General features: G+C 41.8%; 1 protein-coding gene across 1 annotated transcript; it reads right to left on the bottom strand.

Moving 5' to 3' along the window:
- Positions 1-1,150: 1,150 nt before the first annotated feature.
- Positions 1,151-5,228, bottom strand: LOC136359864 (general transcription factor IIE subunit 1-like). Its single transcript, XM_066316769.1, has 4 exons — positions 4,754-5,228; positions 2,959-3,160; positions 2,212-2,438; positions 1,151-1,793 (listed from the first exon to the last, which is right to left on the bottom strand). Exons 1-4 carry the CDS (start codon positions 5,199-5,201, stop codon positions 1,387-1,389), a joined length of 1,284 nt encoding a protein of 427 aa, XP_066172866.1. The 5' UTR covers positions 5,202-5,228; the 3' UTR covers positions 1,151-1,386.
- Between the last annotated feature and the right edge of the window lie 10,252 nt (positions 5,229-15,480).

Genomic DNA, 15,480 nt, shown 5'->3' with positions numbered 1-15,480 from the left:
GCAAGGAGTTGGGAAGACAAATGCCATAACTCCAACTGTTCCTTCTCTGAGCTCTGTACGCTGGGCGTGTGCCCTGTGGTGTGGAGTGGCCCTTTGCTCTGTGGGGCAGCTGTCCTGCCTGTGTCCCCTCCTCAGTGTGCAGCCCCAGCCTTCTCACTGGGGCCTCGAGGTGCTGAGCAGGAAAGTCTGGACTCTGCAGGTGCTGCTCAGCAATAATGACAACATCTCTGTGTTATCCACACTTATTTTCAGCACAGATTCACAACAGCCCCACACCAGCTACTGAAAGGAAAAATACCTGTCAAAACTAACAGTATGCATACATGAAAAATGCATTGAAGTGCTATTTCTTTGGTCGTACCTTCTCTCTACAGTTTCTTCATGGAATGGTCAGCAGGGACCTCGATCTTGCATCTTGTGCCAGCAGGGCCAGCAGCTGTTTGCTGAGGTGGTTTTTGAGTATCTTCCTGGTGGGAGACTACCAGCACTCTGGGCAACCCGTGCCAGCGTTTGTCACCCTTACAGTGAAGCGTTTCCTAACATTCAGAGGGAACCTCCTGTGGTTTGTGTCTTATAGTCTACTTCCATTATAGCTTGCTTAAGTAGTAGAACTGCTGAAGAAGTCGAATTCTCACTGTGCCTAATGCCAGTCCTTTTACTCAGGTAGTTCATTTCACACAGAATTTGTTTCTTACAAAGAACACTGGGGAATGTGGGAGAAGCAGTCTTGTGCTTGGTATGTAGCTTTCTCCCTTACTGATCTGGATCAAAATGAAATGTTCTATTTTACTCTCCAATGCCCCTTGCACAATTCACCAGTCAAGACAGTTCTGTTGTGCCCTGAGTACAAAGAATTGGAAAAATTATTCTTAGGATGAAAATTCAGAGGCCAGAGTTGCTTCTCATCTATTGCTAATGCAATTTAGTAATAACCCTTCCCCTGGGACAAGGTGACTGTGTGGTACCTGTCCTTTACTGTTGTACAGTGAGTGGCCTAACAAACAGTGGAACATGTGTATGGAATGAAACCAAGTCATACTGGGTTTGGAACTATTGGAAGTAACTGTTACTTCTGGGAGGAAGGTGGAATAATATATTTCTTACTATAGATTTCATCACTGCTTTTCAAATGTTATTTTAATCGTCCTGAAATGATTCATGCTCCAAAACTAATTACATCATCCACAAAGTCTAAGCATTACAACAACAACAAACAACACTTGCTGTGGCTGCAATGATAATATTTAAACTGTAGTTACCTACTACAGGATTACCATCTTGCTTAAGAGCAAGTTCAAACAAAACCCTTCAGTGGTAAACTTTGAAGAACATAAATCAAAAGCCTTCATCCATTCTATACAAGGTTGAGTATTGCTAGAGTAGTAGTTAGTCAAAGACAGACTGGAACATTTCTTGTCCTACTTTTATATAAGCTTCTTTCTCCTCCTCTGTCATGAGAGACACAAGCTCTGGGTTTTCACTAACTTCACCATATGAATAGGGTTGGCCAGCTACCATTAAAACAGGACCCAGTGTTTCCTGTTCCTCCTCTTCTTCAAAGTTGCTGCCTGCTGCTTTCATTCCTGCTCCTTTTAAGTGCTTGGCATCCTCTTCAAACTCACTGTTATCACTGCATGATCCATGGAGTTTGCTTTTGACAATAGGAGCCTGGTCTGGGTAAGACAGTGACTTGGATTCATGGATCAGAAGAGTCTTGATGATTTCATTATCAGTGACAGTTTCTTCGACATTTTCTTCAGTTTCCTCAACATTTTCTTCAGTAGCATTTACTCCTAGTGCACAATACTAAGTGTTAGAGGGATCAGTCGTTTACAGTTACCACAGGCATCCTACACAGATGATTTTTTTCTACTCTGGCTCTTTTTTACCCACACTAGAATTCTCCTGAAAGTACAGACATTTCTGAGAGTTTTCCACTGTAAAGATTACCACTGAAATTACTGCATGGGTAAAGACAGAAGTTTCAGGACCCACCTGACCTCTGGCTTTAGGAATATAATCTCAGTCAGTCTTAAAACTAGATTTTGGAAACTAAGGTCTGATAACCACTGAATTGAAACATTATCTTCTATATTTTGAAGATATTATCTTCTATATTTTGATGAAACATTATCACTATATTTTCAGTGGGAAAGCTGTATTTGACTGCACTAAGGCTGCTTAATTAATTAGTGAATTCACTAGACTTACCAATGCTGTTGTTGGTGAGTGTTGCTGTTCCTTCCACAGTGCTCTGTGACAACCAGATAGGTTGCTTTTTGGTTGCTTTTTCTCTTGTTTTCTTCTTGTGCTTTGAGTCTTGGACATCAATGGTTAAGTTTTGGGTGTAAGTAAGGCCAGAAGCAGAACTTCTGTGTGCCCATTTTTCAGGGTGGCTGCAGGATTCCAGCACACTTGAGCCCAACTTCGGATCAAAGCTGAATGAGGTGTCACATTTTGTGGAGGTAGAATTCAGGCAAGAACCTCCCCCCAGTTCCCATTAAAAAAAAAACTGAACAACAAAAGCAAACCCCAAAGACATGTTTTGTCAGCAGACTAGCTTTAACAAATGTCCTAATAATTTCCATTTTTTTCTACCTCTCTCAGAGACAAGTGGTTCTGAACCATTGATGTTTGCAAGGTCTCTTCAGTAGTGCATTTCTGGATGAAGCACACTGCTAGAGAAACATTACTTTCTTACAGAAAGGGCTATGAACATTAGCTGAAGGAGTAATTTGGGAAATAAATTACTTAGAAAAATATATAAAAGATCTAAAAAGGCATAGCAATAATTTAGGATGCCTTAAATATTACAGATAATAATAATATTATTCTTCATTAAACAGCAGACTGTACTGAGCAAAGCAGAACGGAGTATTCAGTATTTCAGAGATTTTACAGCTGTAAAGTGGTTGGGGGGATTTACATCGATACAAAGCTCTAGGGTGATATTCATACCTTTCTGATAACTCTGGTATTTCTGTTGGCTGAGGCTCGAGCAGGTCGTAGGGCAGCACAATCTCCTCAGTCTCACGCAGCAGCACAAAGACTGGCTCGATCTGCTCGTTGAATTTGGCCAGCAAGGTCCGAGCGTCGCGCTTGGGGAAAGCTGAGCCATCTTCCTCTACTTCAGTGTTGCAGTAAGTGCAGTGGAAAGTCTCTGCAACGTTTTCCAAAGTGGGGATTCTCATGTTTACAGAGTGCAAAAAGATCAGCAGGATCTTGTTAAGCAGTCCACAGCCTGGACGTGCACCAGACATTCTGGCTTTATCCATTTGTTCACATTTACTAGGGGAACTCGATTCTACAGGCAAACTTGAGACAGACTGGTATTATACACTTGTTACACAAATGAAAAATGTCTCAGGAGAGAAATTTAAGCTGGATAGACATCTACTTTCAGTTTATTTTTCTCTTCTCCAGTTTATCTTCTCAGTTCTTAATGTAAGAAAAGACATTTTCAAGCATAAGTAGCATCTGGTTTTAATTGTTCAAGAGTCAGAATCAAGACAAATGCTAAAACCCCATTTTTATGTCCTCAGGAAAACAGGAAAAACTTCAGGCTTATTCTGTGAAAATCTATCACCAGCCTCAATATCTGCATTTCAGTAACTCAACAGAGTCCCTCCATTTAGAAGAAAGGGATGATTTTGCTAACCGGCAGAATACAAATTTCACCACTGGCATTTCAGGTTAGTTATATATAAAGCTCATTCTGCCTGCTCTGGCATCTTTAGCAGATCCTGTGACCCAAATGTCAGCACAGTAGCTGTGCTCTGACTAATATATTGCACTATGATGCCATTTTTTGAAATAACACTCAGTTATTTTGGTTTTAAAGAAGAAAAATCCACAAGCTGTGACACCACTTCTGCTGTGGATGTGTCGTGTTGGCCCATGAGGAAGCCAAACTTCCCAGCCCAGGAGTGACAGAACAGCTCTGCTCTGGTGCCACTGAGCTGCAAGATGCTCAGTAAAGTAGGTGATGACTGCAGATGGGTTTCCCCATCTTGTCCATCTCTTCTTTCAGAAGGACTGACCACACAAATGGATTAACTAAGAGATTCAGAACAGAGTAAAGTGTTCGTATTTCCATATGAGGAAGTGAGACTCACAAGACTTGGGTGAGTTAAGATTACTCAACTGTGTTCAAAGCAAAGCTGAGGCCTGAAATCTGATTCTCCACAGCTCATGCATTCAAGATTAATCTTCCTTACATTTGGTCTGTTCTACAGAGGCAGCACTTCTCTTACCCTCACCTGCCAGCCTCCCCTGTTCCAGACCCTCATCCCCCAGCAAACAAGATGCATATCGTAACAAACATGCTTTAACTGCAAATTTCACTTGAAATTCTGTGAAATTCTGTGATTTAGTTTGACCTGACCTGATTTAGTGTGATCTGACCAATTCTCTGACCTGAAATTCTGTGATTTAGTTTGATCTGACCTGACCCGATTTAGTGTGATCTGACCAATTCTCTGCCCTGAAATTCTGTGATTTAGTTTGATCTGACCTGACCCGATTTAGTGTGATCTGACCAATTCTCTGACCTGAAATTCTGTGATTTAGTTTGACCTGACCCGATTTAGTGTGATCTGACCAATTCTCTGACCTGAAATTCTGTGATTTAGTTTGACCTGACCGGATTTAGTTTGATCTGACCAATTCTCTGACCTGAAATTCTGTCAAACAATTCTGTGCTCTGTGGGTTATTCTTTAAGATACCAGCAAATAAGCAATGCAAGCAACACACCTGTAAATGCATCAAAGAGCTGGTTGACTTCCAGGTCGGTGTAGGTGCTAGAGCAAGATGGACATTTAAAGGAGGCTCTGGTGGCTGAATCCCGCTCATCCGCTTCTATTTTCCGGCGCACCTGATCCAGTTTGTACTTTACCACGTCCACCAGCACCTTGTAATTGATGTAATAATAATTGTTCTTGGTGCTCTTCCCGTTTGGCCCCGTTTCCACTCTCATCTGCAGCTTCACCAGCTTGTCTGCCCGCAGTGTGTTGAGGACGGCGCGCAGTTGCTTCCGCTCGTACTTGAGCAGCTGTAACAAGTCATCCTCTTTGACACAGGGGTAGTGGATCAGCACATCCAGGGCCAGGGAACACTCCACGCCGTAAAAACCACGCACTATGGACTTGGCCAGGCGTTTTAGGGCTGCTGGAACCTCGCTGGGAACGCTTTGCTGCTCCATCAAGAGCTGAGCCTCTGTCGGCGGGGAAGCGCTGTAACATCAGAGAGAAGGGAGGTGAGCTGCAGCAAACCCTTCACAGGCAGGTGTAAAACGTGCCATTTGCTGGGCTGCACTTCTGCAAGAGTGTTGGGGAGGATGAATCAGGGAAACCTTATCAATATGATTGCTTAGCAAAGATTCCGAAAATATGAAACCTGTACTCAAAATAGAAATGAAAGCTGATTTTGAGCTGTAGGATACTGAGTCTCAGTTCCTATAGAACCTGAAAACAATGGTCTAGCCAGCTGAAGGAGAATCCCTTTGGATTGAACAACACCTTTCTGCTGGCTGAGGCATCCAAAGGTCAATGTAGCAAAACAGAAGTCTAAAGAGTAGTTTTTAGAGTTTAAAATATCACACAGTATGGTGATATAGTAGTTCTTATAGGCTGTATGTGGATTCTATAGGATTTTGTGTCTTGTGTTGGTTGGTCACTGTAAATTAGAATATTCATCACAAAAGGAGATATAATGTATTGTAACAAAGACCTCGCTCTCTTACCTCCTCTTACTTTTTCCTCCTCTCCTTCCCGTTGCTCTTAGCTCGCTCTTACCCTTCCTCTTCCCCCTACTCTCGCTCTCTCCTGCTCTCTCCCCCTGCCCTTTGCTCTCTCACTCCCTTCTCTCTCAGCTCTCACCCTGCTGTTCTCTCTCCCTCTCTCTGTGGGACTCCCCTCCAGCCCAGGTTGGTGGCTGAAGGCAAGGCCCTTTTACCCAGACCCTGCAATAAACCCACATGTTCTAGAATATCCAGGTTGGCAGAATTCCTTGGCCCAGCCGTCCACGGATTCACCTACAGAAGAGTCTTCACTAAATAGGGGAATGTGAAATCCTTAACCTAGGCCGGGGAAGGTATTAATAGGTGTTAATTACCCAATCTTGAAGTACAGTGGTTACCCCTGAAATATCAATATCCTCTTGTGTAAAAATCCACAGAAGATATCTAGGAAAACATGTTTCAGTATGTTCATCATCCTCCCAGAAGACACCATATTTAACTTGCGTGTTTAGTTCCACCTGTTTGCGTTCACAGCCAGCCAGGGAAGACCAGAAGTAAAAGTAAAGTTTTCAAAAATAAAGCTCAGGACAAGAAATCTTGGTTGAAACTGTATCTGCCTTAGTGGCAAAGCCACAAGAGGCGTTGGAGCACCCGTTCACAGGCTCATTGTGATATTTCTGCTGGCTGCTGTAGTCAAAGGTTTTGCAAAGCTGGGGCACAGGATGCTCCAAGTTATCAGGCCCTCACTCAGCAAAGGTTATTTGGGGTAGCACATTTTATCCCTTAGTGCTCTTCTCCTCTAGAATTAGGATTTCTGACCATATTCCTAATCCCATTAACAAGAACATAACTAATTTTAATCACTCCAACTGTCCTAACAGTTTCTTAATTTTAAGGAGGGAGAAGAAAAAAAAAAAAAAAAAAAAAGATGTTTCAACAAAGCTACATCCTAATTCCCTTCTTTGAGGCATGTTAAAACCCTTCAGTAGTGTTTGACACCACCACCTCCAGCCAGATTGCTTTGCAGTGAGCCATGCAGTGCCCAGCCAGAGTGCTGGGCTGGTAGAGGATGGATCTTATGGCACACTACATCCTGGGACCCACTGCAGAGTGGTAAAGCATCCATCCCAGATAACTGCTTACTGCTGTCAGAGCTTCCAGGGAACCTTTATCAGAGATCCTGCTTAAACAGACAAAACCACTTGCATTAGCCTAGTACTAGGGCCATAATTAAATTTGTACTTCACAGGGTGCACCTTCAGGAAAACAAAGGCAATGGGAGGCTGATGGTCTAAGTCTGGAAACCCTGAAGATGATAGCACCACACTGACCTAAATTTCCCATAAAAAAAGTGAGGGAAACTGGAGTGGGCTGTCCAGGGAAGAGATTGAGTCTCTGTACTTCAACAGGAGCCAGAGCAGAGTGACGTGTCTTTGAGAGTAGTTTTGCCATGAGCAAGAGACCAGATGTCCTCCAAATCCTCTTCCTAACCTAAATTCTTCTGTTCCAAGAGATTTAAAGTTAACAGCAGTAAGGAGTGAAGCTTTGGCATTGCCAGTCTGATCCTTGACAATCTTTGTGTGCTTTTTGACAAAACCTTTCATGAATAAGCACTTTTAAAAAGTTGTTGTTATTTCTATGTCACTCTTTCACTTCTCCTTTGCCCTCATCTTCAAAATGGACTTAACAAATTTAATCCACAGAAAAATATGCTAACTTATGCTTCTCTTTCTCGCCTAACTTTGAACTTCTTTCGTTACAGAAAAGTAAAGAGGTGTTTTTTTTAACTTGCACTTTACAGAAAAGTGCAGTGCTTTATGGTTAGCAGAAAGGAAAGGATAGACAATGTCCTCAGCCAGTTCCAGAAAAGAGTAGCATGGCTTTGAGTTTCCTCAGGGAAGCACTCTGGAGAACACTGAGCCTTGTCCTTCCACACTGGGCTGAGCCCACAGAAACTGTCCAGTCCAGGCCCAAAGGAAAGCAGCCACTGTGGGATTCTGTCACCCAGCCCCACTGAGGAGCACCCAGGGCAGCCCCAGCAGCTGTGCTGAAGTGGGTTAGTGTCATGGGGCCTGCAGTTGGGTCGTGGCAGTATTAAACCAAAGAACAAAACTCTTTCTTCATCTAGTTCTTGGCTAATATGTCAGCAGAACGCTGACCCTTAAAGGATTTGTATCAGGTACAGCTCTCATCACCTTTTTTCTCACCCAAAGTCAAATACAGAATGAAAAGATTTCAAAGGGAGTGTGATAACTGGGTAGCTTCATTAGGGAAGGATCAGGACCTGAACTGGAAGTGGGAGGTTTGCTGACCTATTAATTCACTGGATGACTCTTTATCTCAGACTGGCACTGTGTACTTGCATCTCTGAAGCAAGCACTACTCTGCAGTGTTTCTGGGCACTTTGATGTTGAAAGCTGGTCAGGTACAGTCTTACAGCCACGTAAAATAGTCATGGAAAGGGAAAAAACAAACAACCAAAGACACAGAAACCCCACAACCTCCAGAAAATCCCACCACATCCATACAACAGAGCCTAACTTCCCCCTGCCATGCCTAAACACATATTTTAAATATCATGAGCATATTCTAGGATAGAAGTGAGCAGCTTTTGTCAAAAAACAAACCCACAGAACCCACTGTCCATTTGCAGGAAAATTTTAAATATGCAAGCCTTTGGTTCTATGGAAAAGGAAATGGCTTTCTTTTACAAAATTACTGAATTTGACCCAATTAAGGGACATTCATAGAAAAAAAAATCCCTCAATAAATCCTCCTTTAGGCTACAGAAAGATCAAAATTGACTATATTTTATAATAAAAATCACTTAAAACAAAAACAGGGGGAAGCTTTTTCTATCACGCTGTGCCATATTTGACATTTCATTTCTCCAATCCACTCTGAAAAACCTCTCAGTCATTAAATCACCCAATTTGAAATCTCACAGTTGATGAAAAGTACTGATTTTTTAAAAGTAATTGTGTAGTTTTCAATTGACAGGCAGCCCTTCTCTTTTGAGAGGAGCTGGACACCACCCTTACCAAGGAGAGGAGGAGGAATTGTGTCTCTCTCTGCGGTGAGAAGGGTTTTAAACAGAAATCTCTGCAGCTGAGCTACAGTCTGTGTTAAGGAGACAGGTAATCTACTACTCAGGTAGATTTCCCTCCCTTTTTTTCCCCCCAGCTGATAGCGTTTATGGACAAGATATTCTAGAAATTAGAGCTTAACTTTGAACTTCCACTGCTTTTAAAGTATTTCTTTTTATGAGGGTAGAAGCTACCTTCTTATTACATTGATCAGTTTAAAAATTATTCAATAACTTGGATATCTGAGTGACCCTTCTGCTTATGGTTTATATGGAGCCATTCCCATAAGCAGAAACTACATTTAGGATCCCCTTTTTGCTGTGGGAAACCTGTGCAGAGTTGCTGCTTGTGCCAGCAGGCAACTATTAAAAGCAGAATTTCAAGTCAAGAGACATCACATAGAGCAAGTTTTGCAAGGTTTCTCTGAAGCCAATTGCTTAATTAACATTTTTTGAGCTGACTGAGAAGACAAAGTACCCATCTTACAGCTTGAAAGGCATTAAACCAGAAAGATTTGGAAGGATTTTGTCAGACTTCACATAACCCTATGACTTGCAAATCAGTTAAAACCTTATTATTACCTTTCTTGTACGGGCAAAAAACTTCAGGCAAATGTTGTAGAGAAATTGCTCCTTTCCTAAGAGCTCAAAGCACCTGCAAAACAAGCTTAAGTATTTCCCAGCCTTTTCCTAGACCTATCTGTGATAAGCTCTAATCATCACCCAACTGCTGCAAGAGTCCCCAGATCACATTTCATTAGCAGCTGAATGAGTTCAGCCTTGTATATGTTGTGTCAAGACGAGGCTATAAATCTTATTGCTCAACGAAATCCACCTACAGCAGGCAAGGATTGAAAATGTGACTGCAATCTTTGATTAGTGCTTTCATTAGCATAACTTTAGAAGACTAAAAGTAACATCTTCATTAACTCCTTTTGTTGTTGTTGTTGTTGTTGTAAACCAAAGTATTTAGGATAGGTAATTTACATAATTTGTTTAGAAGCTATCAGAACAAAAAACAAACTGGAAATTTTAGTGTCTTAAAGGACAAACTGGAATTTTACTAGTTCCCATATTTTTACTTATTAATCCTTTTACGTGGTTTATGTTTTCAAAAGGAAAGAAAGAGCAATTTTCTACTGTGTTTTTCTAGAAGACAAAGTTATGACAAAGTCTATTTTATGGATTAGACATCTCTGTTTAAAAACAATGCTGAAATAAGGCTGCCAGACATATGGTACAGGGTCAAAATACTGAATTTTATTAGGATTGCAATCATCACATTTCATCTCAAATCTGTGCCCTTACAGAGTTTTTTTTATATATGTACAGCTGAGATTGGTGTTTTGTAGTGACTATTGTGGGACTGGCATCTGTAATGTCACTACAGAAGGCAGTGCCTCTGAGAATTGGTGGATACCAGAAAAAGGTTCCTCATTGTTTTAACTGTTGTAAGCAGGAATTTAGATTCGAAAACTTCAAAGGTTTGAGACTGCTTTTTAGAAACTGAAAGAAGAGATGGCTGTAAAAATAATCCCTGAGATTAGCTCTGGTCTTGCTTCTAGTTTATAATAGCAGAGATTGATTTCATTCCTTACATTGAGAATAATTCTTCTATTGCTCTTTTTTTTCTAATAAGATTTTTTTTTTAATAAGAATCCACTTGGCAGATACTCAGAGCTGAGACGTGTATTTGGCATAAATCTTCAACTGCAAACGTAGAATGTGCACAGGGTAAAATTTAAGAGAGATACCTCATTCCATATAGTGCTTTTTGAGTGTGCTTCTTCGTTGTCATGTTACACTAGAAAATGCAGGGGAGCTTGAACTAGACCCAGAAATGCAGGGAGGCTGCTTGCTGCTGCCTGTTGGGTTTAGTCTGTGGGAAATGCCTACAATAAACAATTCCTGTGGGTTTCCTTGGTTTGAACAGGGAAAACGTCCTGTAACCTCAGAGCTGTTATTCCTGTTACAGCCCTCAGCCTGCGTGTGGAAGCGTAGAACCAGATGACAACAAAGCAGCTTTCTAAATTAAGGAGAAGGGATGGTGTGGCTGGTAGCACTGCTTTCAGAAACAGGAAACAGCTGTCACCTGTCATGCTGTGGCTGATAACTCCTTTGGCAAGGACAGCTAACCCCCATGTAACACACAGAGGTGCTGGCTCAGGTCTGCACGCTCAGAGCCAAGCCAAAAAAAAAAATGGAAAAAAATGAAGTGTGGTCTGAGGAGGTATTTCAGGCTGCAGGTAGCCCTGGCACCAAGGGCCGTGGGAAGCAGGATTTGTGCTGCTAAGTGGCTGTGATGTTGTGTAACACAGACATTATTGAAAGTGGGAGCTTGAGACAGGGATAGGCAAAGTCCCTTGGCTGCCTTTCAAACCCATTTGGGGCTGGGATGTTTATCTGCAGTGGTATGGGCAGGCACTGCACTTGCAGGCTTCTTGGTCAAAAAGGCAGATCATCAACTGAGCAGTCTCAGGAGGATGAAATAAATGCAGAGTCTGATCAGAGGTTGGAGGAGAAAATCAGTGAGTTGCTGCTTTGGGGTGGAAAGGTAATAGGGAAGATCTTCACAAAGCAAATGTGGTTTGCTCGACCCGTTGGCAGAGCAGCGGCTGGTGCAGATGGCATGGTGGGAGTAAATGGGGTCTGTGCCAAGCTTCTTTGTTGTCTCTCTCTCACAGACACATAGAAGCCACAGCCTGCTGTATCTTTCATTCTCCTCATCAATTAATACCAGCCCTCCGTTTAAAAAATAAAGTCTCGACTTGTCTAGCTCAGACACTCCAGCATTACAACACAGGAAGACGCCACAATCACAGCAAGTACCTGTGTGTAATCTGCTGCCATGTGCTCACAGGGCTCCTAATCACACAGTCCCATGTCTCCTCAATTTCCCTGGGCTGGGCCTTTCACACAGCCAGTGCCTCAGCCAGCTGTGTGTGCCTCTGAGCCCTGCTTATTTTGGGAACAATCAAACCCCTGTGTTGAAGTGATTAATTTTTTTAATCTGTTTCCCTATGGTGCTCTTCCTTCCATGAGCCTTGAAGGCTTGCTGAGATCAAACTAAATCAACTTTCTTTGACAGCTTTAGACTTTTTGTATTAGTTTATCTTCCTGATAATGAGAAAAGTAAGGGAATATTGTGCCTGTCTTACATATGGAGCTCTGACACACAGAGTTTGAAATCAAAACTACTGGATAATTTTGAGAGCCTGAACTGAGATGTAAAAGAATTCTGATTTGTTTTACAGTACTTTATATGATTGCAGCATAGCTCCTGCTGTCTTAATTGCCTTTGTGATCAGTCCTTCCAAAATACAACTCCTGGTTTCACAGACTGGGTCCCAGCCAGACACACAACCTGTGCAGAACTGGAGAGAGTTTAGTGGACCCAGTGGGTCCTGAGAAGTGTGTTGGTCTGTAACATCATCCTTTCTCTAGCAAGAGAGATGAAAACTGGACCAGGTTTCTCCTTTGTGATGCTGTTCTCATTGTTCACAGGAACACAGCCCATCCTGTGCAGTGACTGAAACAAGGGATCTCTGTAAAGAGAATTTTGGGATCACAAAGAGACTCTATCTGATTCAAAAAGAAAGGGGAATGAATGGCTTCTGCTCTTCCGGCCATTTCACAGCCTGAGCATACTTCTGATGCAACTTAGGTTGATTTTAAATCTGAAGAACAGTTGCTTGAGATAATATGTATTTTTAATTTCAATATTATTTTTGCGAAGGATCAGTTTAGATCTAGTGTCTCTCAGCACAGTTTGACAATACATGGTAACAGCAGCTGCTGCAGATGAGGAGGCACATTTTGGTTGGGCATTCAGCTGACAGCAAAGGAAGGGTCAGTAGAGGGACATATTGCAGTTGCTAGATCTTCACAGCCTGGCAGTGTTGTGTGTCTTTTTGTGCTGCTTTACTTATCTTTGCTCTGACATTTCCTGACACTGGCTCCTGCTCCTTTCACTCTTTTTTTTCTTTTTTTTCTTTTTTTTTTTTTGCCCCTTCTCTGTTTTCTCCTTTCCATCCAGTCACTTTTACTGCTTTTCCCCACCTGGTTCACACAGAAAGCACGAAGGTTCATGGAGCTGGATATGGCTGTCTAAAGAGAAATGTTTCCTCCTCTCAGGGGATGGTGTATGTACATTTCTTGCAGGAATGTAAATGTAGCACTTTGGAAACTAAGCTGATGCAAATTATATGTAACTACTTAAAGGTTTAAATACTGGTGCAATTCAGATGGTGGGTGTAGCCTGAGAAAAGACTGTCTAATCCAAACACCTCCAGGTACCTGAATTAAAGTTCCGCTTTAAAAGAAGATGGCAATTCAGCACTTTGCTACAACTCGGCGCTTGTGATTTAACCTTTTTTTCCTGCAAACAAACAAACAAAAAAATCCTACTGAGATGACCCATTTTCACTGAAATAGAAAGAAGAAAAATCCTAGGGGTTTTTTTTTCCCTGCCAAATAGAGCAAGTGGACAAATTTTAAAAGAAAGACAAGACTAACAGTACAAAACATTAAGCAAAGACTGGAGTTACCTTAAATGCAGAATCTCCAGCAGAGGCAGTCTCACTACTGGGATCCTTTTACTGCTCATGTGCAACCCTTGAGCTAGGAGAACAAACTTTGCAAAACAAATTAGACTGAGATTGTCCCATATAACAATTAATGTAATTCAGAGCTGATTCACAGTAGATCAGAAAATGCCCTGAGTGTAGTGCTTCTTGGTATGCATGTAAACAGACATGCTCCTTTTTAATTATTGTCCTCTCCTGTAAGTAACTGTGTGGGAGCAGACATAGCTACAAAGCACCTTTAAAATCTTTGATTCTGCCAGGTTACAATGGTCTTAAAAACGGGTGGGCAGAGCTCAAGGGAACAACTGCCTGGTGCACTTGGTTCTAGATCACAGCCTTTGGCCAACTGGTGTGTTCAGTTCCCAGAAAACTGTCAAAGGCACCTTCTTACAGAATGCATAAATACCTGCAGTTTTCTTCCCCAGGCAAACTGTGGCTTGTGCCACTTCTTTGATTTGAGCATTACTCCTGGCTCATCTTGTTCTTCTGGTCCAAAGGATGAGAGGTTTTACTGCTCAGGGAGTTGGGTGTGCCCTTCTCACCAACGGTTCTGGTCCTTCAAAAGCAGAAGAGTTCAGCTGATGATCCACGCCACACAGGCAGGATCTTGCCAAAAGCTGCTGTTGCCAGGCATTGAGGTGAAATCCAAGCTTTTTCTTTGCATTTCTTTCTCCTTGCACCAAAGAGGTGGCTGTGTCTAAGTGGGACACGTGTTTGTGCTGAGAGGAAGGAGTATTTAGTGTTAGTTGTGCCTGCCTGAAGCTCTCACCTGCTTCTTGTCACCCACTGCACCATGGCTGCTCACTCCAGTGAAAATCCTTTATTGTTGCTTTCCTTGCAGGGATTTTTTTGGACATCTCTGAGCCCTGCTCTGGAGTTTTGCTCCTAAGCAAAGCCTTGACTTGTAACTGACTCTGAAACAAACTCACTTACACGTGTGTCCCAGAACTACTGCTTGATTTTGAGAAGATTCAAATTCCTGTCCTCATTAACTGCCAGACTTTTGCTTTTTAACATGGGAGATGACATTCTTTCTTCCTCTGAAATGGCACGGGGATTCACTGCATGGGTTCCTGAAACCATAAAGGTGAAAGATTTTCTTTTTTTTTGTTTTGTTTTTAATGTCAGCACCCAGACAGCTTGTTCTCTTCTGTAGTACCTTATTTAATCTAGTTTACAGTAAACTGGATTAACTCTTTGTATTGACATAAACAGTAAATCTGCCAGAAGCTAAAACTGAGGCTGGTTTTTCTAGAACTAGGCTATATAAAAAATAAACATGTTTTTTCTTGTTGCTCACATGCCGATTTTTTTTTAACAATTTGATTGTTTTTCACAACAGAATTGGGAAAGCTGCATGTATCTATTATGTGAATTTGAAGAGAAAAATATATACGGCTGGGTACTTGACTTGGGAAAAAACCAAACTTAAGAAAAACTTAAGAAAAACTTAAGAAAAACTGAAGAAAAAGTAATCAGACCACTCCCTCGGTGTTTGTGAGGTATCTCAACTATGTGTGCAGCAAACTACCATGAAAAAACACACCCATTGTCATTGTGCCTTTCTATGTAAAATAAAATCAGCTGTGAAATCCCAGCATTGCAAGTAGCTGCAAACATTCCTTCAGTGAAATGGTCTTGGCTTCCATCACTGTGCCTAGAGCAGAAGCAGCAGGAGGAGGGCAGTAAACTGACATCAAAAGTAGGTATGTCTGTCTGTAACAAAAACAAATTTCTTGTCTGGCTTGAGAAAACTTTCAGACTTGACAGGTAAAGGTTAAATCAGTAAGCAATTAATCACATCCATCACTTTCTGTACATCAAGGCAGACACAGTAAGACAGTTGTGGGGGATTCTGTTTGTAAATAGCTCTGTTTATTTTAGTCAAGAGCAGCACAGGTTCTGCACAGACATCCACGGAACTCGGCTGTCCCTTGGCAATTGTAAAGCAATTTCAAGTGTGGAAATGTGGATTGTCTTGCACAAGGGACATTACTTAATAGCAGTGAACAGTCTACACTGCCTCGGCTGAAGTGGGACAAGACTAATTAAGCACGCAAACTGATTTTTA

This window comes from Sylvia atricapilla, chromosome 4 (genome assembly GCF_009819655.1).
Source record: "Sylvia atricapilla isolate bSylAtr1 chromosome 4, bSylAtr1.pri, whole genome shotgun sequence".
Taxonomy (NCBI): domain Eukaryota; kingdom Metazoa; phylum Chordata; class Aves; order Passeriformes; family Sylviidae; genus Sylvia; species Sylvia atricapilla.
Note: the sequence above shows the minus strand (reverse complement) of the source record. Positions and strands in the feature narration are given on the sequence as shown.

Bases quoted from the DNA above. Each gene is read 5' to 3' on its own strand.
- LOC136359864 (XM_066316769.1), bottom strand. From the start codon at position 5,201: ATGGAGCAGCAAAGCGTTCCCAGCGAGGTTCCAGCAGCCCTAAAACGC. The intron at 2,439-2,958 runs GTATGAATATCA...CACCTCATTCAG, and splicing joins ATACCAGAGTTATCAGAAAG to CTTTGATCCGAAGTTGGGCT. The intron at 1,794-2,211 runs GTAAGTCTAGTG...ATTGTGCACTAG, and splicing joins ACTCACCAACAACAGCATTG to GAGTAAATGCTACTGAAGAA.